The sequence below is a fragment of the Bombus pyrosoma genome, linkage group LG7 (assembly GCF_014825855.1).
Source record: "Bombus pyrosoma isolate SC7728 linkage group LG7, ASM1482585v1, whole genome shotgun sequence".
In the NCBI taxonomy this organism is placed as follows: domain Eukaryota; kingdom Metazoa; phylum Arthropoda; class Insecta; order Hymenoptera; family Apidae; genus Bombus; species Bombus pyrosoma.
Genome location: NC_057776.1, coordinates 14,779,114 through 14,804,220, shown reverse-complemented (window position 1 = coordinate 14,804,220; position 25,107 = coordinate 14,779,114). Strand labels below are relative to the sequence as shown.

The following is a 25,107-nucleotide window of genomic DNA, read 5'->3' as shown; positions in this document are numbered from 1 at the left end:
GTATCGGTTTCCGAGCGTTCGTGGACGATTACACGAGTTGCTAGTCGTCTCACGCGAGATCCTCTATAACGAGGATTAATATCCTTCTCTATTTAGCCGGAGACTTACGAGTTGCAGATGTAATCGTCCTGGACTGGTGGAGAAAGAACGGCGATGAGAAAATTTATTCGTGCGGACGATTAAATAAATCTTTCGTGCCACCAACAAATCTTAACGGAGTAATCGCGGCAGATATCGTTAGATTAATGGTAAATGATCCTGCGACCCGTGACACTGGATCCAGCGAGTCGACTGCCGAGAAAAAACGATAGAGTAGCCATATACAGAAGTCTCGAATCGTTTTGCTTGCGATTTAGACGAATAGCTTACCGATATTTGCATCTGTTTCGTGGGTTTCTCTTTGATTGAAATTTTATTAGGAAGATAGAGAGATTTCGAGCGATGAGAAAAATTACGAATGATTGAGATTTGATATTTCGAAGAGACTTTGAAGAGACTTTCAGTGGATGTTTAGAAAATTGATCTATGACTATGGAGAAAATTCCTTCAACTTCTTCATACAATGCTCTGAATTGCTATCGTGTTATGCTTCGATGTTACAACTTTGAGCAATTTCGTTAGTAAATATTCATTTAAGAGAAAACGAACATTCGTTACATTTAATCGATAATAACCGTATGATATCTAGAAAATAAGATTTATCAGTGTCCTGAGACCGTCTAGGGATTCTGTTAACAATAATTAATTTAACAGAAAGGATCTCTCTATAAGTTTGGTCAAGCAATGAATTCTGAGAAGTCTAATCATCGATCAACTTTATCACTGAAAAGAAAAAACATATATATATATATATAAGAGCTCTGTAAAAGCCCTCTCTTCAGGAATCGATTTGCATAAAGAAATTACTCGACGACGTATCGAAATACACTGACAAGCCGCACACGAATAACGAGATAGTAAAAGTCATACGCAAGAAAAGACGATATGGATCTGTGTGCACTACGATTCAGCAAAGAAGCAAGCGCGCTGTAATGCTTATCGCTTATTCGAAACAACTAATTTACATACATACTTGATACGTGCACGAGTTACTGCGAAATACGAAGATCAGCCACGATTTACGCGCGAACGAAAATTTATTATCAAAACCAGTTCATCGTGCTACAAAATTACTCGTACGCTCTAAATTAAAGTCCAGATCGAATTTGCATAGCGAGGCGTCGTAACGTATTAACCACGTAGAAAAATGGTATATCCGTCTGTCGAAGAGCAAACGATACTATTTGCTACGATATGCGCACTCAATTTGCTACATGGATTTCAATTACTCACTTGTTCCGAACGGTTCGCTCGCTTAGTGACAGGTATTTAATGCGAGAAATTCAACGCACGATGAACTAGCTTCATCTTTCATTGCGTTCTCGCGTTTATAGATTTTATTGTTGCTAAAATTAACTCGGCAATAACGCGTGTAATTATCATATTAAATCGTAATTTAAAAGGAAGCTTGTTAATGTCTTCGAACCTGAAGGATATTCATCTATAACAAGCTTTTGCGAAAAATTGCGCTGTATTCAGGCAAATACGTTTCTAACTGGATATTAAATCGTGAAATTAATAAAACGGATTAGCGAAACTGGGCAATAGAAAAGACGTCGTTATTCGACAATAAATGGATAGCTTTAAATGAGATCTACCACGAACAAAGAAAAAACAATGCACAGATCGTTTAATTAATAACATTCTAATTCCATGAAAGTACATTCCGAGCGACTTTATTACCGAATACTTAAAAACAGCGAGTATATAGAACCAACGTGAAAAGAACTTTTGTAAAAGTCGAAGATCTGCATCATCCATATTCAGTGCTACGTATATGTATATCCCCATAATTTTCTTTGTTTCATCTCTTTCGCAAATAACGTTGGATACCATCGATAACTGGTAGCAATCTCAAGCGAAGTATTGATTAAGTACAACAAGAGGAAAGCAACGCCTCAAGCGTTCGAAAGCAAATGACCGAAGAGAGCGTTGAAGAAAAGCCAATTAAAAAAATACCCAGGATTATATTATAGGTGCCGTTTCTTTAGAATTTTGTCAAACCTTATCGTGAGTCGAGTCAATTATCGTGGCCTTAAAGCCAATACGCGGCCGCGTAATTGCAAGTCTGGCTAGATGAAGTCCACTCGGAGGTGAGCAACCGGTCGCGGAAGGGGTTAATAATAAGAGTCAACCAGCATCTGCGTCTTATTACGAACGGGGAGACTGATGGAAGCGAAAGGAACGCGAGACGTGCCAGCATCAGGGTTGCAACGAGTCATTAATGCTTTCGGACAAAACACCTCTACGAACGTTGCAATTACTCGTGCGCGATTTATTATGTTCGGATACGCTGGAATAACGAAGCGTGCACGACGTTCGGACAGCCCACGTTTTGAGAACTTAATGATTTGCGATACGGGTTGCATTCGTGGTACTTAATTTAATAATCGTTGATTAACACACAACGAAGGTCGGATTAAAAATTTCAACGAATAAAAAGAGTCGTAGCGTGCAGAAAAAATATTTAGATATAATTTAAACCTGCTCTTTCCCTCGTTTCTTTATGGCGCTTCCTTTTGCGGATTTTTGGGGAGGAGAGGAAGTACTTTATTCGTAAAAGTCGTGGAATACTCGCAAGGTAGTAAAATTTATTCAACACCAAAATCAAGTATTTAAAAGGTATCTATATGTTTGAATAATGTGTAAGGAGAACAATGACGTTGAAAAAAAAATTGTCCAACTCGATAGATAGCAGAAAGATGTACGACGCGACGCTTTCTTTTTTAAGTTAGTCGCAATCGCTTCAGCTATTATAATTATTATGCTTTTGGGTAATTTTTAATTATAGGTCGAGATTTACAATTTTTCTGCTAAAAAATTTTGGTAGCTATAACGTTTGATTAAAATTGTGTAAATTATCCATTATAGAGGAAGAATTAATTCGAAATATTTAACTAGCAGCTTTATTCTACCTGGTGTATGACATGCGTGTCATCGTCGTACAAATTTACGTATATTAAAATCTCGTACATGGGCGAAATATTTCGTCACGTGTTATTTCATGCGATCTGTCGCTTTAATGAAACATTTCGTTTATCTTTTCATGAGAAGTCAAAACATCTCGTTTAAAACGGAGTGAAAATCAGTTTGCTCGTTCACCATGTTAAATGTAGAATTTCACAGCGATGTTTCGACGATCTTTCTTTTTATATTTTTAATGATATGCCTACTTCATATACGTGCAAACGTATAATAATAATTCTGTTTGAATTGAAAATACGAAACTATCGAATTCGTCATCGTCGTAAAATTGTAACATCGCGTCGATTTTCTACATAAAAACCAAATACCTTTAACTTCCACTTTACACGAAATAACGATCATAAATATTGGAAAATATACGCGTGAGATATTTTATCTGTATCGTTATATGGATGCAGGTGTTAAAGGATTATGGATCTAAAACTACATGTTATTACATTTTTATAAATTAATAAATATTTTTTATTAACATTAATTACGTAATTATAAAGATCTTATTAATATAAAAAATGTTTGATGCATAAGGTTTGTAAATAATGCAAGTACGAAGATTTATAGAGCATAGAGTGAGTCATACGTGTACCGCCGTGTCTGGCAACAGACGATCCTTTTCTACTTGAGTTTAATTTCGGCTAACTCTTTATATTATTTCAATAAAACGTTCATGATATAATAGTGATTAAATACAATATTTATAATAAATTATTTATACCGTATATTATTCGTTAAATTATAACGTTTAACAAATAAATCAATATTTATAATTTATATTTAAATATAGCTGAAATTTTCCTTCAAGTATTACGCGAAACCAAAATCTTTCGTACGAAATATAAGAATATTTTATGAGTACAGGAGACATAAAACATTGAAGTTTACACAAAACCGGATTTCGATCCGTCGTGTAAGTAGAAAGCATGCGAAAAGAAAACAAAAGAAATGTTATTTCAAGGTACATAAATGATGGTACACGTAAGACTATGTAGCTGCGCTGCACTTTCCGGTTTCCCATAACGATACTTTCGTCATTTTAATCATTAACTAGTATCAAAACATAACATATAAAGCTGACCTTAAAATTTGTATTAAAATTCACCTTATTTCTTCAAAAAATCGAAACTAGATAAAAATATAATACATAAAGATACGTGTATACAGAAATTGAAAACTCGATAACTCAATTAAGTCCATAATATAAATAACTTGCTCGTATAATTTCCGATACAGGATATGTCAAAGTTGCGTCAACATTTATTATTATTATTACAATTATAACGTTATACACCTACATATTATATCGTCATGTATATTACAATATTATTATTACTACAAAAATAATATTCACATGACTTTAACATATCCGGTATCACCACGATCCCACCTCTCAAGTTCAACGAGACAATACGTTCACTGCGTTTGCGATCATTTTTCTCATATCGAACATCGCCGAAATCTATTGGAACATAGAATCTATAAATGGAACTACCTATATCTTACCGCACATTTCAAAAACGAATCTCAACCTATCCTTGCATATGCGAATATGTTACAATCTGTACTATTATCGTATCGTTACATTCGCTGTTAAAAGAAAAATGCCCATCTCTATGGAGACAAATAACGAGGAAGTGGCAGGTGTGAATAAAACATATACGTTGTTTGGCGCAGGTTATCACGCAATAACGCACCGTCGTGACCGAGATCGCCGGGATTGTATTGCGTTTGCCAAGCCACGGGTAATTTTTACAAGGATATGGGTTAGATAATCGATGCGCTGTACTATCGACGTAACTATTAAAATATCGTATAACACGGTAATCCGATCGTCTAAGCGAATCTGAAATAGAATTCGTCTCGTTCGAGCGATAGAAATGTTCACGCTGGATATGACTCATATAAGAAAAATCTGGAAAAATTCTCCAGTCGTTCGACGCGTATACGTATTTACAAAACAACTATTCGTCACGAGGTATTTGTCCAATCGAACGAGACGGAAACTCTTACAACTCTGTTTCGATTATTAGACTCGCACCTTGACCTATTCTGGTTAATTAAAAATAACACAAGGCTGAGAACTCGGGAAGAGTTATACTTTGTGTTTGCAATGCTCATCGTTTCGCACCTTACGCAACAGATAAAAATTGGCTCGCGTCTGTGTATCATACGAACAAATACAATGTCAAGTTCTTGTTGGCGAGACAACTTTCGACCGAATGTAGCGCACACTGACAGTTCTCTCACGTTCTTTCGTACAACGACATTGAACCTTATTTTTCCAAGTACAAATTCGATTCAAATCGGTGTAATCTTCTTTATTGATTGTTAAGGACCGCAAACAGAAACGAGAAAATCTTCTAAGTTCGATAAATTCGTATCAAATGTATGAAACATCTTCTAATAGATACGAACAGTGTATTATTCAGATGCAAATTGTATAATCTTTTATTAATTCTCAATGCTGTACGTGCCGTTGGTAATAGAAACCCTAATTTTTTAAATAATCGTCGAGAACTTTTTAAGAAAGCTTTCCATCGTGACTGAGAACTAAACGAATATTCGTGCTGGAATAGATTATTGGTTGTGAGTAAAGAGTGAATTGAAGAACGCAAGTGAAGATTTTGGATGGTGTCACGTAGAGCTTTAAAATGCACTGTGCCGCTTGAAAGTTTGATTGTTTGGGAGAAGAACGTGTACTGTGGTTACGAAGTTTTAAAAGTACAATATGATTCGAGGAAAAGCTATAGAGTTGTGGAGAGTCATGAAAGAATCATGAGAGAGCCGTTCAGAGTCAGAGTTGAAGGAATCCAAAGTCATTTTGAGTAAGGTTCATTGCGTTGTTAAATTACTATAGCGTTATCATTATTTCGTTATTAACGAGTAATAATCTATCGCGATCAAAGTTGCTAAAATTGTACAAATAGTATTTTCAATGCAAATCTTTCGCAAAATATCTTTCTCTTTGGTTGGAACAAATTTTTCTCTACGTTCTATCCCTTTAGTTATACTACTGGCTGATTCACCTAACTTTATTACCTGGAACATCTCGCTTGTTTTTGATAATATCGAAGAATATTTCAAGAACAAATTACCATCTTCATAAACGAATGCGTAGAGGACATTCTTAATCGAAATCGCATATTTTTGATACATTGGTCGATTCAGTTGGATCTTTTCCAAAAAAAAGTATTAACCTACTTATGTCGCAGAACTATACTAATCTAAGAGATATTGTCTATTATCTGGAGAATGTCCAGCTGGATCGACTAATATTCAAAAATATATGAGTCGATTTGAAGAGAACATTGGCATATCTTCTACGCGTTCATCTACGAAAAAGCTGATCACGTCAAATTACGTTCCTCCCAAAACCGTTCAACTTGAACCTGAAACATTTTTTAATATTATCAGAAAGGAGCGAAATATTCCTAAAACTAGATGAACCAGCCTGTGTACGTAAAAATGCGAGTGTAAAAACGAACATTCATGGTCATATAATTGAAATACCTATTGGCTTGGTAAATAAGTGATTGCGGATTTTGTCATTAGGTGGTATTGACAAAATGCGCAATCACTTAGTTGCCAAGCCAATATTACTCAAGAGCTTTGAGAATCTTTTCAACGTCCGAAATTCGGTGCATGTCGAACGTACTTGGCATTTATCACGCCCCACATATCGACACTCTCGCGAAGCCTCGAAGAACGAATCTTAATTAACGCGTTAATTACTGGAAAATAGATGCGATCGGTCAAACGTGACCAATGAAAAAGGCGCTTATTGGTAATCCCACTGCGATAACCTCGCGCAAGCAATCTCGTTTCTCTCTTTAAACGCTTCATCGCTAAATGAAGCGGAGGAAAGAGCAAAAAAATTGTGTATGTTCGGCACAATGACACCAGCGGTTAAATATCGCGTGATAGGTAGTAAGAGAGAGACAAATTTCGAGTATCGCTTGTTATAATCGTGTGGAAGATACAGAAGGCACGACTTGCGAGTTCCAGATTGTAATACTCTTACGAAACGTAAGCAAAACGTTCTAACTTCCTTTTTAACCCCTTCGAGAAATTATGCTTCTTAATTCGCGGAATAAAATAAATTTGATGAAGTAATAAATTTATATGCATCCCTCTCTGAGAAACGTTTCAGTTAATTGCTAGAAAATCTTTCGCTTATTTAATAGCACAGCTTTCAAACTTTATGGCTTCATAAAGCTTAAACATAGGGGAAATCTAATCATTTACAAATCTTACCAATCTATCTCCAGTTTTACGCGAAGACGTTATAAATAAACACAGTTAAAGATCATTGTATCGGATAATAAAAGTTCTATAGATTTTACCCATTACCTGTAGTTTTTGGTATAGTAATTGGCATTCAGCTTTGAATCGAATTAGGTGAGTTCAATACCACCTAATGACAAAATCCGTAATCGCTTAGTTACCAACCCAATACATTTAATTGTCGCGATTACTGTAATTTGAGTTCATGTTTCGAAAGAAGATTTCGTTTCCTTAAATGAAGTATCGAAATTTTGCTCTTTATACATCTAACATATCATGTTTCAATTATAACATAATTTTCGTTATAATATGTGTATTGTGCATCGTTCTTTATCAATTATACGACAAATGAAATCATATAAAAAGAAACGTATAAAATCCTGTCAATAGTAATTGTTCTATCTCATGCATCACGAATGTTTTTAATTCTGAACATCATAGACAAAGACCATTATACGTTAAATTTTAACACTCTACAAATAAACATATGCGACTTACATAAAAATGATAATTGCTCGCGTGTATGTAAATTTAACAGTGTTTGTCTATGTATTAGTTAGTCATACAGTTCAATGCACGTTAAGGTTGAAAAATTGATAATAATACTCGACGTTTTTTTGCCAAGATACACGCAGTGATTACACGAGCGTAATGATAACGCAGATTAAATGTCACAGTAGCATTTATTTAACAGTGGCACTAAACAGATAAACCGTATCTCGATTTTTTCCGACAGCCACCGCGAAAGAACATGAAAATGAAATACTTGTTGAAATATGCAAGAATTTCAGCGCCGGGGACTGCCGACACATTGGTAAAAAAAACAGGGGAGCAAGCTGATAAGCAGATAAAGCGAAAAATATTCTCCGCAACTTGTCCGCAGATCCAGAGGAAAGACTGAGTCCCTTAAAATTAAATTTATGTAACGCGGAGTGGCGAAATATTCCATCGAATGTAATTCATTCAGAAATCGAGAAATCCGCGCAAGGAGATTAGCATTCGATCTTTTATTTCATAAGACCGAATTTCGAAATCAGCGAAACATACGTCGGATCGAAAAGCAGCGATGAAAGTCGAGATTTGACATTTTTTAAGAACTGAAATTAGATATTATATAATAATATGTAGGTCAATTCTTGCTTTTCTTAAGTTCTTTTAGTTTCGTGAATAATCGAATTATAATTTCATCTTCTGTCGCGACATGTTTTCACAATTTGAAGAAACAACGTGAATTGTTCGTGATAACAAACGCAGAACACTGTTTCATGAAAAGTAACAGTTGACTTACGCCAGTACGATCCTTAGCTCTTCGTATGAAAATATCTTTCCGAATGTCGTACGAAAACCTGTTCTTTCCATTCGTCAGAGGTCCAACAATAACACGTTCCATGTATCAATATTCTATCAAATCCTAAAAACCTTGGAAACCCTGAACACCTTAAATTCTTATTCGTATGAAATTAAAAAAAAACCATCCCAAGGAATACTTGCTTTTACTTAAAATCTTCTCAACGAACCTAACCATTAAATATGTGCGTGAGATGGACGACAAAGAATCAACTGCTAATCCGACAAACCAGCGTTCATCGCCCACAAAACAGGCTTGAAGAGAATATCAATTACCGAGGACGAGCAGCGAGATAATCCAGCAACGTGAAATAATGGTTGAAAGTAGATCAAACGAGAAGAAACACGAGGGGGTGTGTAGCAACAGGTATGTGGCAAGTGGTTAAAACGAGTCTAAGACGAAGCTCGCGCGAACGCGAAACGAAGAGAAGAGAAGAGAGAAGAAGGTTCAGGGCAGCCAAGCCTTTGGAGGGTAATTTATTTAAACGACGGCCTATCTGCACGTCTATCGGGTTGCTAGTCTCGCGGTGGTTCGCTGATAAATCTCTTTCTCTCCGCTCGTGGTGTGTCGGTACTCTTTTTTCAGCCGGCTCGGCCGGCAAAACGTAAGGAAGGAGTGTACGCGGAGGGTGACGGGGGTGGTGTATATACTAGGAGAAGAGAAGGCTTGTTAGTAACTTCAGTAAAGTGGCGGGCACAACGGGGCCCGTTTTGTTTCCCGGTTTCGTAGCTGGACCATAGCGATAAGCTTGGGAGAGTTTCGCGCAACGAGCCCGGACGACTATAAGGGACCTTAACGTGCAGGTTCGCGCTCAACAGGATCGCTGAACCACGAATAAATCCGGCTGCCGTACGTCTTCGTGCAGATTAGATCGCCATATCCGCCGTGACTCGATGCGATGCGCTACACCGCTGGATTTTCGATAATAAAACGACAGGATCGCGATCGTTAATCTCGTAAAAGGAAGCAGTTACCGTTAGACCGATGCGTCGAGCGCGTGCATCGCTTCTTTACTATCCGAGCGCCGCGTCTTGTCTTTCTGCTTGTGACACTTTTCACCGCACTTTTCATCGCCGCATTCCCGTTCGGCCTACCAGAGTCATCGGCTTTTTGCCTTAATTCTAGCGTCGCTCCACGTGTTTCGCTGTTTTTCCTCCAATTACCGACGCCTGGCTACAAGCAATCGCTTTATATGGCGTCTTATTGAATCTGTAAAATTGAAATCATCCAACGTTTTTAGGTGGATACTGTCGAGGGTGTTCTTTTAATTTCAGTATGTTTGTAAGCTAAATATAATTTGCAAGATGCCATTGTCTAAACACGGCTGTGTGAGAAATAATCGAACGAGTGGTAAATAATCATTTATGGCTGTTTTTACGAAATGTACAGTTAAAGTAATTAAATACGATATATCGAATGTCGTTTTACGTTCAGTAATAAATATTTAAAAGAATTTAGGTGTAGCTGAGATGATTCTAAACGGTTGCCTTTCGATTGAATACGTATCGTTCTCTTATTGAAAGCTGTGTAATTTATTAATTAAAACTTATCCTGGGTACTACGATTATTGTTTGACACATTAGAAGAGAATCTTGGCGTAACTTAGTCGCGCGTCGTGAATAGCGGATACTGACGTTCTTCGTGTATCACTATGATCAAGAGTCGTAACCATATTCATGACAACTATCCCTTTATCGTGATTCGGGTGTGTATTCGTGGCGTTGGCAAAGATACGCGTCACTTCGTCTCAGGCACGGAGACATCGTGTCTTTGTCCAGAATAGACGCGCGTGTAGATCTCCGCGTGCATGTTGCGAGTGGAGTTTGAGCGTGCAAGAAGATTTGCCACGATGGAGTACGTTCTTTAAAGCCACGGCATCTCTGCTCGCCACATAGCAAAAAAGCTTTCAAATCTATCGCTGATTTATGGAATAAGTCAGATACAAGAATGAATAAAAAAATATCTGTATTATGAAATACCGTGAATTTTTAATTAGATTCCCAGTTCGTTTCTTGTTAGGTAATTTATGTTACAAAGAATAAACGTAAAAATCTTGGGAAACATTGGTAGCTTCGAACTTTTTGAAATTAGGTACAGAGATCACGCTTATTGTTAAATCATTAAAATAAATATCGATTATATACAAAACTAATTTCCTGTGAAAATGTATAACGATGGTTCGATTTTGCTTCACAGCTTCCTCGAACTCTCATTCCTTTTTTCAATTATATGAAATACATATATAAAATAAATAAATGAAATATATAAAAGTTCCGTTTTATTTTTTAAATAAAGCTATCGTAAGATGCGGCAGGAGAATAAAATGATCGGTTATGGAAAGTTCTTAATCTAGCACTTTGGTGTTAGGTGAAGTATACTCGATGACAGGAATGTGTTAGTTGCTATCTGTTCTACAATTCCACAGAAACCACAGTGTTCAGACGAAAGTGGTCGTGCTGTTTCCCGTGCCATTTAAACAGCTAAGCCGATGCTAAAGTTAGAAATTTAAAGGCTTGTGCTTGCTAGATGCACGTAATGAGCGTACAGCTTTGAGTTTGTTACAAGAGTGTCTTGAACTTAACGTTAAAGTTCATGCACCGCGCGACTAAAGCTGTGAGAAAGTTACCCCGGGTCCCCTTCTAATAAACGTAACTTATAATTTTTCGATCTTATCCCACTGTGACCTGAATGCTTCTCGGGACTTAATTTATATTCCCTTAGATATCTAAGTGCTGTATCAGCGCTGTTTCTATCATGTAGAAAAAAAGATGATAAAATACCTGCACTTCTTAGCATCCTAATGTTAAATATTTTACACTAATAAATTACACCGCTATCTATCCTTAGACACTTTATCTCGTAACACGCTTAATGTTGTCGTCATCAGTGCTATGAAAGTTAAATAGCATAATAGTAATCATGCCATGTAGTATCTACGTACATGCAAGTAATAAATGCACCATTAATGATAATTATAAGTTTCAAGTTTAAAAAGATCCCACCCCGTGATAAGATAAAAATTAAATTACATAAGAACCAGGGAAGAATGTAACTTTTAAGCAACTTCCAGTATACCTTTTGCGTCTTGAGTTCTCTGCGATAGGATCTAATCGATACATGAAAATTGCATGAAAAGAAGATAAATTAAATTATATCGGTTTTCTGATTTTCACGTGTAAAACAAAGTACGTTAGTGCCTGATAGACGAACATGACGTATAATATTGGATAACTGTGATAACCGGTAGTTTTGAAATATACAGGAAGATAAAAGAAACAAGTATTTTGTCTCTAGATCAAATAAAAGAATAACTTAAATGATACGGAATTAATAAAACTTTTAAATAACTTTACTATAGGGAGAGAAAAATGTTTCTCATTACGATTTATTCTGATAATTAAAAGTTGTGTTAACTATTTATCTATATATTTAAATCAACATTGTAACTCAAATTTACAACTTTAGACATTTTTCATTTCCAAATACCCATACGTACATGAAATACACAAGTTACAAATACTGGTGCGTAAAATTTTACATAAACGAAAAATAAATATGCCGATTGATTAAAACGTACGTGATAATAAAATAATCGTCGTATCGTATTATATCGTGTGCAATACGTAAGATATCGATTCACTTATCATTGAATAATATCGTAACATCTGTTAGTCTACGAGCTGATAATTTAATAGTTTACACGTTAAAAGCAATATTAACTGAGATTAATGAAATTTCATCCAAAAACTACAACGAATAATAAACAATCTTCATATTGCAACCTTCGTGGGTCATTGTACGAAACCAAGATAAAGCTATTTCAGATTGTTTCGACGAACTACTGATAACATAAACATAATGCATAACTGATGAATAAGCAACATTACTTTACGCAACGAACATTAAAATAAACACTTTGCAGACATTTATTGACCTCCAATATCATATCGTATTTTATTATTATCGGGTGTAGAAATAAAAATATTTATTGCTGAAACATTCGCTATATTTCGCACGATTGACTATCATCAAGCTCGCCGTAAGTTCGTGTAAACACGTTTCGACAAAGGCGTTTGCGTTTACGCACAGCCATAAACGTGCGTATTCTAATGCGTTTGGTCGTGAAACATCTGCGACACGCATATTACGTATATGTGCGTTTACGAGTTTACGGTACTATTCGCAATTGTAATAAAACGCCCAGACGCATTTGTAGAACCTACAAAGTTTCGCAATACTTCCGGCTTACACAGCGTCAAACCAAGCTCCTTCAGATTCTCTTTATTTCTTTCATAAGAATTTCATAAAAATTTAGTAAAAGAAACTTTTAGACAGACATATTGGCGTAAAATGACATTTCTAATAAGACATCAATATTTAACAATACTTTAAATTTTATTTAGTCTTACTATAGGTCTCAACGTATAAATGTTTCTTTATGCGAGATATTAAAAAGTATTAAGACATCAAATAAAATTTGAATATTAAATTGAATTTCATTTAATATTTTAATATTTATTTGATATTTTGCATAGATAAAAATTTACATACCGGAACCTATATTGAAACAAACAAGAACTGAAATTCTATGTAATTCTATAATAATAATTGAGTAAAAAATTTCTATAGAAATAATTGTATAATGCAAGTAAAAATAACCTCGGCGATCCCCCAGGAAACACTTTGCGATCCCCTTGGGGTCGCGACCCATAGATTGGGAATCTCGTGCTTATAGCATGGCGTGTATGCTATTTTTCTTCGATCATAATAGAATCGGTAAATAAAAATTTCAATTTCCATTCAATTAAACGATTTGAAAAACAAGCACGTTTACAAAATTCATATTCTAATCTTAACTTGATTCGATACCATAATTTTATGATTTAAGATAACAAACTTATTAATTGTAACTAAACTTCGTAAGGATGAGGATACGAATAGAACGTTATCCAAGACAAATGAAACCTGTTAATTTGTCAAAAGTAAAAACTATATTAATTTCCTTGACGTATCACAGCAACCGATGACAAATTAACCACCGACGAGATATTTGTCTTAGATAAGCATCAGGATGTCGGCTGTACGCAAAATGAAACATTACTTCTAGTATGCAAATGAAGAAGACCGCAAATATTGAACACTTTTTCACGTCGAGAAGCGACATCTTAACAACCTACTGATAATTCATAAGAAGAAAAAACACGTGTAAAGAACACAGAAAAAGCACGAAATACGTCGGTAGAAAATTCTCAAAGAAGAAACCGGTAACTTTATTCCGCCCAAAAATGCACGATTGCGCCTTCGAACGAAATAATTAAATCGTATAATATAAGAAAGAAAAAAGAAAAAAGAAAAAAGAAAGAAAAAAATCGTGAACCACATTCGAACATGGAAGTAAAAGAACTACAGTCCGCGTTCGTTCCTCGTCGTTTCATTACGTAAAAGAAACGAGTCGTCCTGTTTGATGACCGGTAGGAATGAAAGGAAAAAAATACGACCGGTGTATCAGAATGCACGGTTATCCAAAAAATTTGTATTCATAAGTATGCAAGGACGATGAAGCAATCGCGTGGCCAGAAGTTTCGTGAGGCACCATCGCGACAAGAGGATGTCCGATTTATTTGTGTGACATTGCCGTCGTCTCGACAGACCATTGTTTTTTACGCGGATCATATGAAATTATTAATATCCATTAATATCCAATCAAACGACCCGACAAGGTTATCGCCGCGGCTTTTCAATATTAAATTGCCTTAAGAAGGAGAATGTCACGTGTGTCAATTCGCTAAGGGTCAATAATCTGTCCTTGTATTGTAAATTATAATATATGACGGATGCAAGTAAAAATGTACAACAGCACACATCGTATATATTTGTAATAAAATACGTGCATCATATGACGGTATGAAAACTTTTATCTTCAGGCAAAAAGAGGTGTATAAATTATTTATAAAATTATTTAAAAGAATAACAATAATTTCTACTTCCTATTTGAGATATTTGCAATAGTTTCAGAATTTTCGTTATTTGTTTTTTGTCTTATTGCAATAGTTTTTGATAGTGTGTGCAAATTTCTATAGAATTATTTAAAGGAGTAAAAATAATTTCTATTTTATATTGAAGAAATGGGTAACAATCTAAAAATTGTTGAATAATTATCAATTTTCTGTATTATCTCAATAATTTTTAATAATAATAATTCTAGAATCTTAATTGACATATATAATTGAGAAAATAAGGATGGAAACTTGCTTCATCGTAATTACGTTACATATTTTATTAATCGAATTTATCATTTCTGTCCTTTTCATTCTAATAGAAAATTCAGAAATTCTAAATTTTGTGCAAGAATGCTAATAACACAACTATTATTAGAAAAGCTAGTATACCGTATGCATATATACGAAGTGTTCAATAATTCTATTTCGAGTGAAGGAGGGTCAATTATCAGAGTTATCGGTATTACTTGCATTTGCATGGCAATAAAGCTACACCCTATCTCGAACAAAGTGCTACGCTGGAAGAAAAGAAGAATTCGTTCATTCATTGTCAGCTGTCGAGGAACACGATGACTAACTGCCACATGGAAAATTCTATGAATACGTCAATGCATTGTTGTCAGAGAAATGCGGAATTATCCAAAATGTTATTCATCCTAAGATGCATTTTAAACACTGATTATATAACTAGTTATTGTTTTAAAATAATTGTACTAAATATTGTATATTTTAATAAGGAACTGCTTCTAGAGTTCTAAACTGGCATGTCATTGTAATAAATAATTATTAATTGAGGATCAAGCACGTATACGAATACTATCGTTCAAAAATATTTGGATATTTTTATTGATAATTTTGTTGATGAAGTTGAATGGTATTCTGAAAGCAGATTGATCTTATTGTTCAGACTATAACTGTATAGTATACTTGCGTCAATACGCAACACAACTCATCTTTGCGATAGAATATTGTATTCTGTAATATAGAATATTTCATTGTTGTGGATATCGTATTTTTATGAATTCTGCTATATATTCCACAGATTATAAACAATTACAGTTATTTACACGAGATTTATTTAATATATTATTATAACTACTTCCTATTGTTATACATCTTTGCATATAAATGAAAACAATCTGAATCTAATGGCTTCCAAAAAGAATCATAAGAAATTTTCACGACCCTTCCAAATTCAAAATTTGGAATTTCTAAAATTTCGACATAATTGTAACGTGTGTATTACTTCTCCGAATTAAATCTAGAATAAGTCAATCTTAATTATCCAAGTTTCGATGTGTCCCAGGACGAAGCATTGCAACAAGCATTCTAATTCAAATCTAGTCTAAAATAGTTTAAAATAGTCAAAATAAAAATTACTCAAAGCTTTCCCAGAAAGGTTCATAGAAAATTTCTCGATTTTTGATAATTCCAACATATTTCTCAATAGAATTCCAACCAAAATTAAATCTCGAATAAATCAATGTATAAATTACTAAAATTTTGTTGCGTGCCAAAACGAACCATTGCAATAAATAGATCTAACTCGGGCCTAGCCTAAAATAGACAAGATGCAAACTGCGTAAGCGTCGTAGCGCCCTTCTAAAAGAAATTCATAGATAATTTCTCAATCTTTGATAATTTGAAAGTCGCGTCCTTCCAAAGAACGAAAAATAGTTCTCGATGAAATTCCATCCAACATCCTCTATTCTTCCATCAGAATCTATAAATCAGTGTACTCTAATAACCGAACCTAACGTAAATCTAATTGGAATAAGTCAGCTCGTCGATAGAAATGATCTTAATTTGATTACGTACCAGAGTGAAGCGTGGTAAGAAGCGAAATTTCAACTGATCGACGCGGAGACCGTGCGAATCGCGCGGTTCAGAGAAGTAGATACTGCGCGGTAAGACGCTGTTCGCGTACATCTTCTATACATAGATATAGTTATTGCGTCGTCGTCGTCGTCGTCGTCGTCGTCGTCGAAATGATGAGGTTCAGTCCGATGCAGTCGACCGTCGATCGGTACTGCAACCGAATACAGTAACTTTCGTTCACGATATTTTCGGTGTCAAGGTGTACCAGAAGCCGTGCTACTATCATCAACCTGGCCTTCGTTTTGCGGTGAAACGTTAATTCATTCATAGCACGCACCGCAAGGGCAATAACCTGGCCAACCATAATTGCCATCGAAAAATCAGTTCTCGATCAATTACTCACACCGATCGTTACGCCTAAATAGCTTGTTACAATACGCGGGTTGTTCGAACAGATTCGATCGGTTTGATTAAATCAACGGGAAAGAAACAAGCAATTTAGCGGATTAGTCGGCAATTTTCTTGATTTATTTGTAAATTTTGGAGTGTATTTCGAGTAAAACTGAGTACGAAATATATACGTAAGGGTAGGTACTGTGTTATATATTTTTTTGTCTTTCATACAAAATTAGAATTATAATATTTTCTGAATTAATAAGTTCCCAATGTAGGTATCTTTATAGCTTTTCCTTTTGTAGAGAGCGAAGATTAGAGGAAGAGTATAGGAAGAGATTTATAGTTCTATCTAATGAAAGAGAGATGATTTTAAAGTCATTGGAACGTGTCTACTTCAGAAGTGAACACATAAAACAAGACTATTTAATTTTATCTAATAAGATCCCTTTCCAATCGTTTTATTTCCATCGTTTCGAAGCTATAACTGGGAACATTAGATATATACGAGGCTCGTAAGAAAAGCGTAATGAGCCTATTTTAATCTTCCGATTTTAATGTCGTTATTATTAATTGACAGCAGGTTGGAAAGTAGAACAACCTGTTGGACTCACAGACTATAAAATACTAAACATTAAGTTCAGGAAACTGCGTAAAAAAAATAATCAAAGGCGTTTCAAATGAACGATCTTTAATACGCAGCTAAGCACGTTATAGTTAATTGGAATTGAAACAATATGACCAGAATACATCATCTATATTAGAATATGTAATTAATGGCTCAATAAAAGTAAACATTAAATTACCGAATTCATTTACATGTTTTTAATAAGTACAAAAATGGAGAAACTGATATTAGTCGTTTTAATTGCTTTGGTAGTTCGAATATCGACGACTATGAATATATTCTCGACATATTCGAGAAACAGACAGTCCAAAATACATAGTTGATCCAAAAACTAAACAGAAAACAGTTTTAGTAATACAAAATCCTTTGAAATCATATCACATTTTAACATATTACATCTATGAAATGTAATTTATCATTCTACTGCGGTTTCCGTATGTAAATTAGTTTAGTTTAACTTATTAAATTGCAGTAACGCGCTATTGATAGAACAGACGAAAGCTTAAAATCTCATTAAATTTTTCTCTCTTCGCGCGTTTAATCGATTGTTTTAACTTATCATAACGCAATCATATTGAACCTGTAAATGCCGATGCGTAATTGATTTTCAGACATTTGTTCTTCGTATTTTGCATATATCGAAGATCGAATATACTAATTAAACTGTGCACGATGTTAAAATCACCGTCGCGTCACGACGCGGAGAGAAAATGCTGAAAGTCATACGCGATACGATACGGGGAGAAAACTAAATATAAATGTGCTCGTTACTAGATATGGGTGTTTAATTTCAGAACAAATAAATTTATCTACTATACTACATATCTTTTTCGATATACCGAGATAAACCGATGAATGCCAATGTAAATGAGCGAAACGTGGCGCTTCGCGATAATATCCGCCAATATTATTATAACCAGCATTTCACTTTTACAATTTTCATTTAAAGAGACACCCTGCAGTCTATTAAACGTAAAATATCGCGATACTAAAATCCCGGGTCAAAACACGACTTACGTGTCTTTGGATAAATCGCTGATATTTAAGGCGAAAGATAAAATTGATTAATTTAATTAAAAAAACAAAAGAGCTATTCACCATAGAGTGGCCATTCATTTGTTCTGTCGGTGTTTTCGACTCGAAAGTCGTCGATACTTCTTCCGTATGCGTCATAATCATGCTCCTTGCTTAAATCGTATTGAATCAGATCGAAGGCACCTCGTTATACTTCAATGAAGATTCTTCCAGCACTTTCCAGTCGGTTTCGTGCATCTTTGTCCTCACATTTTCGAAAAACAACGTTTCGTTTCTTAAATATATTCGATGTTATCGAAAAAGGTATGATTATTTACTTTGTACGGCGCCAATTAATAATTGCTTTCGAGTCGAATCGATCTATATCTCAAGTTAATCAGAAAACAGCAAACAGTCAATCCGTAATAAATAACACTACTCTCGTATCGTCAAGAAAATGCACTTTTTGTTGCCTATTGCTGATGTAGATTGCAGCCTGTTTATCGTCTTCGGCAATACAGCCGACAAAGTTCAGTTTCAGAAACGTGTAGAAATCACAATTCTGTTCATTTCGTTCGCAGTCCATCAAAACATACGACTTATACGTCGCGCACTGTCTTTTCTAACGTTGAGAAATTTTTTTGTCCAGTCTTAACCCGTCGGCTTCTTCGAATTTTGTAATTTTTTTCAATAAACGTCTCTTCAGAAAAATTCTAGAAAATCGATATCTTTCTTCGATGCACGATCTTATTTTATTTTCCACCTGCTTTCTGCATACGTTATATCGTACGTATATCCTTGAAACACAAGTATTAATAGAGAGCGACAAGATTTTACGTTACCGCGATCTTCTCCCTAGGTCAGAGAGGAAATGACTTTTCAAACTCTTTCTAAAGTTTCTTCACAACCACAGATAACAAAAGGGCAAACATAAAACCCCATCAAACGCAAAATCGTCGTACAATTTTAAACATCTTCGGCCTATTAATTTCCCGTCCGTTAATTCACAGAAACTGTGCCCTCCGTCCCGATAGAAGCAACAATAACAAAAACTCAATAAAAATTTCACTCGACCTCGTCTCTTCCTCTTCGCATTCTCGACGACCGAACGTCTCTCGATATTTCTCCTTGAAAATACGATATTTCGATGCTCCGATCCAATGTTTCACTATCGACGAGAAAATCTCTACTGTTTCTTCCTTTTTTAAGATGCTGTTCGACTGTAAATCACAAATTTTCTGCTAAATTCAAGGCACAACGTGGAAGAAAAGTTCACGAAGAGTATCCCTCCTTAACGGGACCACCATGATTCGTTTCTCGTGACGGATAAAAGGCTTTGTAGTTTTTAGGAAATCGCCGGTTTTGACGGTGCAATTTGTTCGACTGTTAACGAGACACTTGGCCCGATCGATCTATGGCATGCGGCTGAATGAACGTGCAGTCGAGTTACGATTTTTCGGAAAACGAAGGTGCAGCAGAGCAAAGACAGAAAAGGAGCCGGCACGACCGGCCGGCTTACACACACTGACTTCTGACTGGTCGAGCTAGTAGGTGACTCCAGGGACCCCTTCCATAACGCATAGCAACTGCTCGTAAGACGACTGATAAGTTCTTGCATTCTGCTAGAATCGACAGATCGTCCTGACGGCTGCCGCGATCCAATCCGCAGGATTTCCTCGATAGTAGCGAAGTATGCGATTTGTTTTTCGAGAAAAACTCAACGTCAGAAGAGAAACGTCAACGAGCAGATTTTTTACGCGTGGCGCCACGACTTTCCGTAGAAAGTTGATCGAAGAAAAAAGAAGGGCTCGTGCGAACGAACATCGACTTTCCGATGTGATACGATCAATGGGTCTTGCTTTGGCGAATCGGTTTATTTGTTGCATGGAATGATGACAGGAGAACGACACGATTGGTACATTTTTGTTGATTTTCTAATTTTGTGTACGAAGAATGGTACTTTAATACGATGTAGCTGAGAAGCTGTTAAATCCAAAGATGTAAGATTGAAAATAATTCTTGAATTTTGATATCTAATATTATCGTAGGCAATAGTTTTAAAATTATGAAAACGGAAAACACGATCTCTTGTGTGAAAAATAGAAACTATGACTAATGTTCTTCTCCTATAATTTTCATACAGACGGCGAATTTTTATGTATTTACAGGAAAATATATATGATAGTAATAATACAACAATATATGTAATATCAGAGCAGAGTACTTGGTATAATATGTAGTGGTTGAAACAAATTTTTTCTTATAATTGTGTTCATAATTTGCATAAATATTCGCAGTATACTTATTTGTTTCTCTGTTTGGATTCGTAAAAGTATCGTTTTAATTGAAAATATCAGGTGAGATATATTTGTACGTTTAAGAAATTACGGGATGATGGTGAACTTAAATTTCAGTGCAAATCATATCGTGTTAATAAAGAATTTATTAATTGACGAAGATTAACTGATGTATATCACATGGAATACTACAAACACACGTACATATAAATTACGAGACGCTTCTTATCTGTATGTCTAGGATAAAGATAAACAGACCTTGTAATTATAAAATTATGTTGACATTTGTCAATTACGTATAAAGAAAAATAAATTATATCACGTTTCAATGATAAATAAATAATAACTAGATAGACACTACTCTCGAAACTATCTGACGACTTATGAACGAGAGTGTAAATATTTGCATGTACGATAATGCGATATACGATAATTATAAGTGATAGTTTAATTACATCGTGAATGATGATATTTCCAATATTTGTTTCGGTATTATAATATGTTTTATGTTATTTTCCGCGTGCTCTTTTATTTTTTTAGACCTGTAAACTTTTTGCTGGACTATTTTGTATATTGAATATTATATTTTGATTTTGATTTTGAGTTCCGAAAAGATAATCGTTACTTACGAAGAATTTTCGTCTTTTAAAAATAATCACTACAAAGAAATAGCATAAAACTTAATTTGCATAACTTTCGACAAAATTAATAACATTGAAACATTAGTAAAAATTAATAATATTATTTTCATTTTGATCGATGGCTTCCTTAGATGTGATATGGCTATCGTGAGTAAGTAACGTAATACCAATTCGTTGAGTAAAGTACTCGTTCGTTAATTGCGGATCAGTCTCTTATCTCTATATCACAACCAAACAATTAGTAACAGAAAGTAAAAAAAAAAATCTACACAGTAGCACTCCACTTTCGACCAAATTCGTTAAGAAATGTATGACTGTTATGTTGATAAATAATTGCATTGAAAAATGTTTTAAGCTATTAGTGACGTCAATATTCAATGTAAAGCACAGATTACACGAATTATGTACTTTCTACTGACGTTAAAATTGCGCCAGCAATTTTTTCGATTATCTTTCATGCGACATGATTATGTAAATGATGAACTCCCTCGACACTAGTTTGTTACAAAACCTCTGGTTTCGCGTGCTACTTGCTGCCGCGCTCGTGAAAACCAATTCCAAGCGAAGTAAAATAAACGTTCGTCATCAAAGAGGGAACACCCGTAAGGTTCATTCATACTCTTCGAGCGCAGGTTTCTATATTTAACCATTCCCATAAGTTTCTGATAAATTCTCAACAGTGGCGATACGTGCTGAAACGTGACTTTCACCATGAGTTGTAGTTCTCAGTTACCAGACTATTGTTTGTTATTCGTCGCATTGTCTGAATTGCTAATGAAGCAACTAAAATGCCCAACCTAGAAATTTCCCATATGCAAATCGCACTACAATTTTACTAATTACTTATGTGTGGTGTGCGAATATTTATGTAAATTCGTGCTTTTATGAATTAATGTAAAGAATGGAATCTAGATAGAAGTTCGTTTTGCTTACCAAATATCGAATGTTACGAAATACGCTTCCCATAAATACATAAAAATCTGCTATCCACTTACGCGTTTTATATTGTATTTATATTTATAACAGCGTGAAAGTAAACGATGGAACTTTAATATGAGAATGTTAATGCGTCGTGAATCATTCTAATTGCAAGACATAAAAATAATTAATGTGCAAATTGAAACGTGTCGTATTGGCTTTGTCGTCTAGAGGATAATATAGCTAATCCGGAATCAAAGATACTCAATGTCCGAAAGTTATGTTCATCGGATTGCGAATAGTTATATAGAATGCGTCATACAACAGGTTGCAATTAAAATTACGAGACTTAAAATTCTTGAGAGTGAAATTATATTGGATAATCTCCAAATACAGGCACGATCAGATACATGTAAAACGGGAGAAGATATTAAACGACCAAAATTAAATATTTTATTTGAAAAATATAGAATTAAAACTAAAATTAAAATGATTATTTCATACACACGAATCGAAGCGCTGATTGTGTATTTGAGAAATTCGTGTTATTAATTTGCAACTGCGAACTTTTACTTCAGTTTATTTTGTTATGTGTTGTCATGTATAAAAAGGAATTAGTATTTAACAGATACGAGTATATGAATATTTTCCTAAAAGTAATTTAAATGACAGGATGTTTAATTCGAGAGAATCACGAACAGAGATGAACTTTAATGGAATAATCTGTATCTATACATTCTTAATCCAGATCTTAAGCAGATCTTAAACCTCAATATGCACTTGTTCTAGTGACCGCTTCCATATTTGTTCCACTGAGACTGTCAGTTAATTGGTAGGTACGTCTACGTAATGTTCAAAGAAAGACACCTTTCTGTTCAGCATGCTCCCGATTTTCTTAGTAGATCAAACTCGAGAAAAGACGTGTTGCCTCTCATAGTTACAAAATCGCTCAAATATTCTTAATTTTTATTTGTATCTGTATGTTTAAGACGGCTATTCGTGCTGTATATTAATTGTTCATTAAGTACGTGTTTATAACGAATACCAAGTATCTCGTAACTTTTGTATACATTTTTAGACTGGTTTCAAATTTTATCAATATAATCGTGATATTCGTTTGAATTTTTACAAAATTTTAGAATACATAACGTAACAAGCTTCCTATGGTAACTGTTTAGATATTTTCATCGACCGCTGTAATTGAAGTCACACGAGACGATACGATAATTATTCAAACTTTGCTACTAATTCGTATCTAAAATAGAGTACTTAAATATAATACAGTTGGGAAATGAGAAACAAGCTCCTGGGTTTTCTAATTATAAATAATAAATTACAACTCTTTTGAAGATTGCTGATAACTCCACGAAGCTTTGTAAAAAACAAAACACAGTCCCAATTAATGTCGTGACAATCGATGTTTTTGAAACATTTACAGAGTGAGAGAAACATGTTCAAAAAGAAATAGAATTTCATTGAATATACGCGAATCGGGCGCGTGTTTGTCGAACAACCTGTATTCAGTGTAATCATACATTTAACACTCGTTGTATGCACTTAAAATGATCATTCACGCTGTACGCCAAACTTTCATTAAACATATATTTACAATGGATATCTTATAATTTCCACAAACATTTTCAGATTGGTTTTAAATTTGACCAATATAGTAATGTCAACGGTGTATCGTCACTATGCTAATGAAATTTCGAAATGTTTTATGTAACGCGTGCAATGTGGACGCAAAAGTTTTCTATAGGAAGTGTGCAAAATACTTTCGAGGTCATATTTATTATCGGTTAGGAAACCGAGCAATATTTTTCAATGGCACCGAGAGGATAAACCCGAACGAAATCAGGGCGAAGTGTGTGTACCTCGTAAACTGGTACGTTATGGTGCAGCTGGCAACAAAAAAAAAAGGGAGAAAAAAGAAAAAGAAAGGAAATCAGCCCGGCCATTTGATGCGTCGTCGGCCAGTCGTAAATCAACCAAGGATGCAATATTATTAAATTATGCGTGCACTCAATTCCTGCTATTAAAGAATGGAACTCCTATCGATCTTATCGGCCGATTTCATCGATCTTATCGCGACAGTACGAAACGCCTACGCGTTTGTAATCGCGACTTAACTGTACGCGACCTACGCCAACGCGGTCACTCCGGTACCTAGGCAACCTCGTTTTTCAGCCGGGATAAAGAGAGAAAACATCAGGCTCGACTCGAGCTGCAAATAATGAAATGAGGCGTAAATGCGGCCTCCAGAATGACTGCCTCCCGGGTTCGCCGCGTACATCCACCTAAAGGACCGTGAGAGAGATTCATCGATGTCTCCGAGACACGATGAGCGCGACGCGTGAGTGTTACGAGACTGTCGGATCAGATTGAATCTTCTAATAGGGAAGAAGATGTCAACTTGATCGAAGATAGAGATATATGCGCGTCTGTGCAAAAGTCTTGAATCATCTACGTCGGTGATCTTGCGATGATCAGATACGACGATTAAGGGTACTTTTGAGAAATGTTTCTATAGACAGCGTTATATGAAAGACGATATTTAATCGTTTCGGTAAAAAATGATGTATTTGATAGCGACAAATACTTGAGTGGAATTTTTCTGTTTACCATGCGACAGATAAGCGATTTACATTTGCATTTTCATATTTACAAATGCGTAAAAATTGTTTGAAAA

General features: G+C 35.0%; 1 protein-coding gene and 1 long non-coding RNA gene across 10 annotated transcripts in view; one reads left to right on the top strand and one right to left on the bottom strand.

Annotated features, from left to right (window-relative positions):
- Positions 1 to 25,107, bottom strand: part of LOC122568925 (glycogen-binding subunit 76A) — a 139,896-nt gene that overhangs the window by 87,437 nt on the left and 27,352 nt on the right. For 2 of the 9 annotated variants that reach the window (XM_043729226.1, XM_043729234.1), the window contains exon 2: positions 9,685 to 9,919. The exons of 5 other annotated variants lie outside the window; for them this stretch is intronic. Coding sequence is in view for 1 of the 4 variants with exons in the window: in XM_043729223.1 (XP_043585158.1) it covers positions 18,647 to 18,727 (81 nt within the window). In the remaining 3 variants the exon portion in view is untranslated. Of the gene's footprint in view, positions 1 to 9,684; positions 9,920 to 18,646; positions 20,084 to 25,107 lie in introns of those variants that run through there. 2 more of the 9 variants (XM_043729231.1, XM_043729223.1) reach the window with 2 other exon arrangements.
- On the top strand, positions 16,745 to 17,722 carry LOC122568933. The gene is made up of 2 exons (XR_006317268.1): positions 16,745 to 17,114; positions 17,226 to 17,722. It is a non-coding gene; the product is annotated as an uncharacterized LOC122568933 (long non-coding RNA).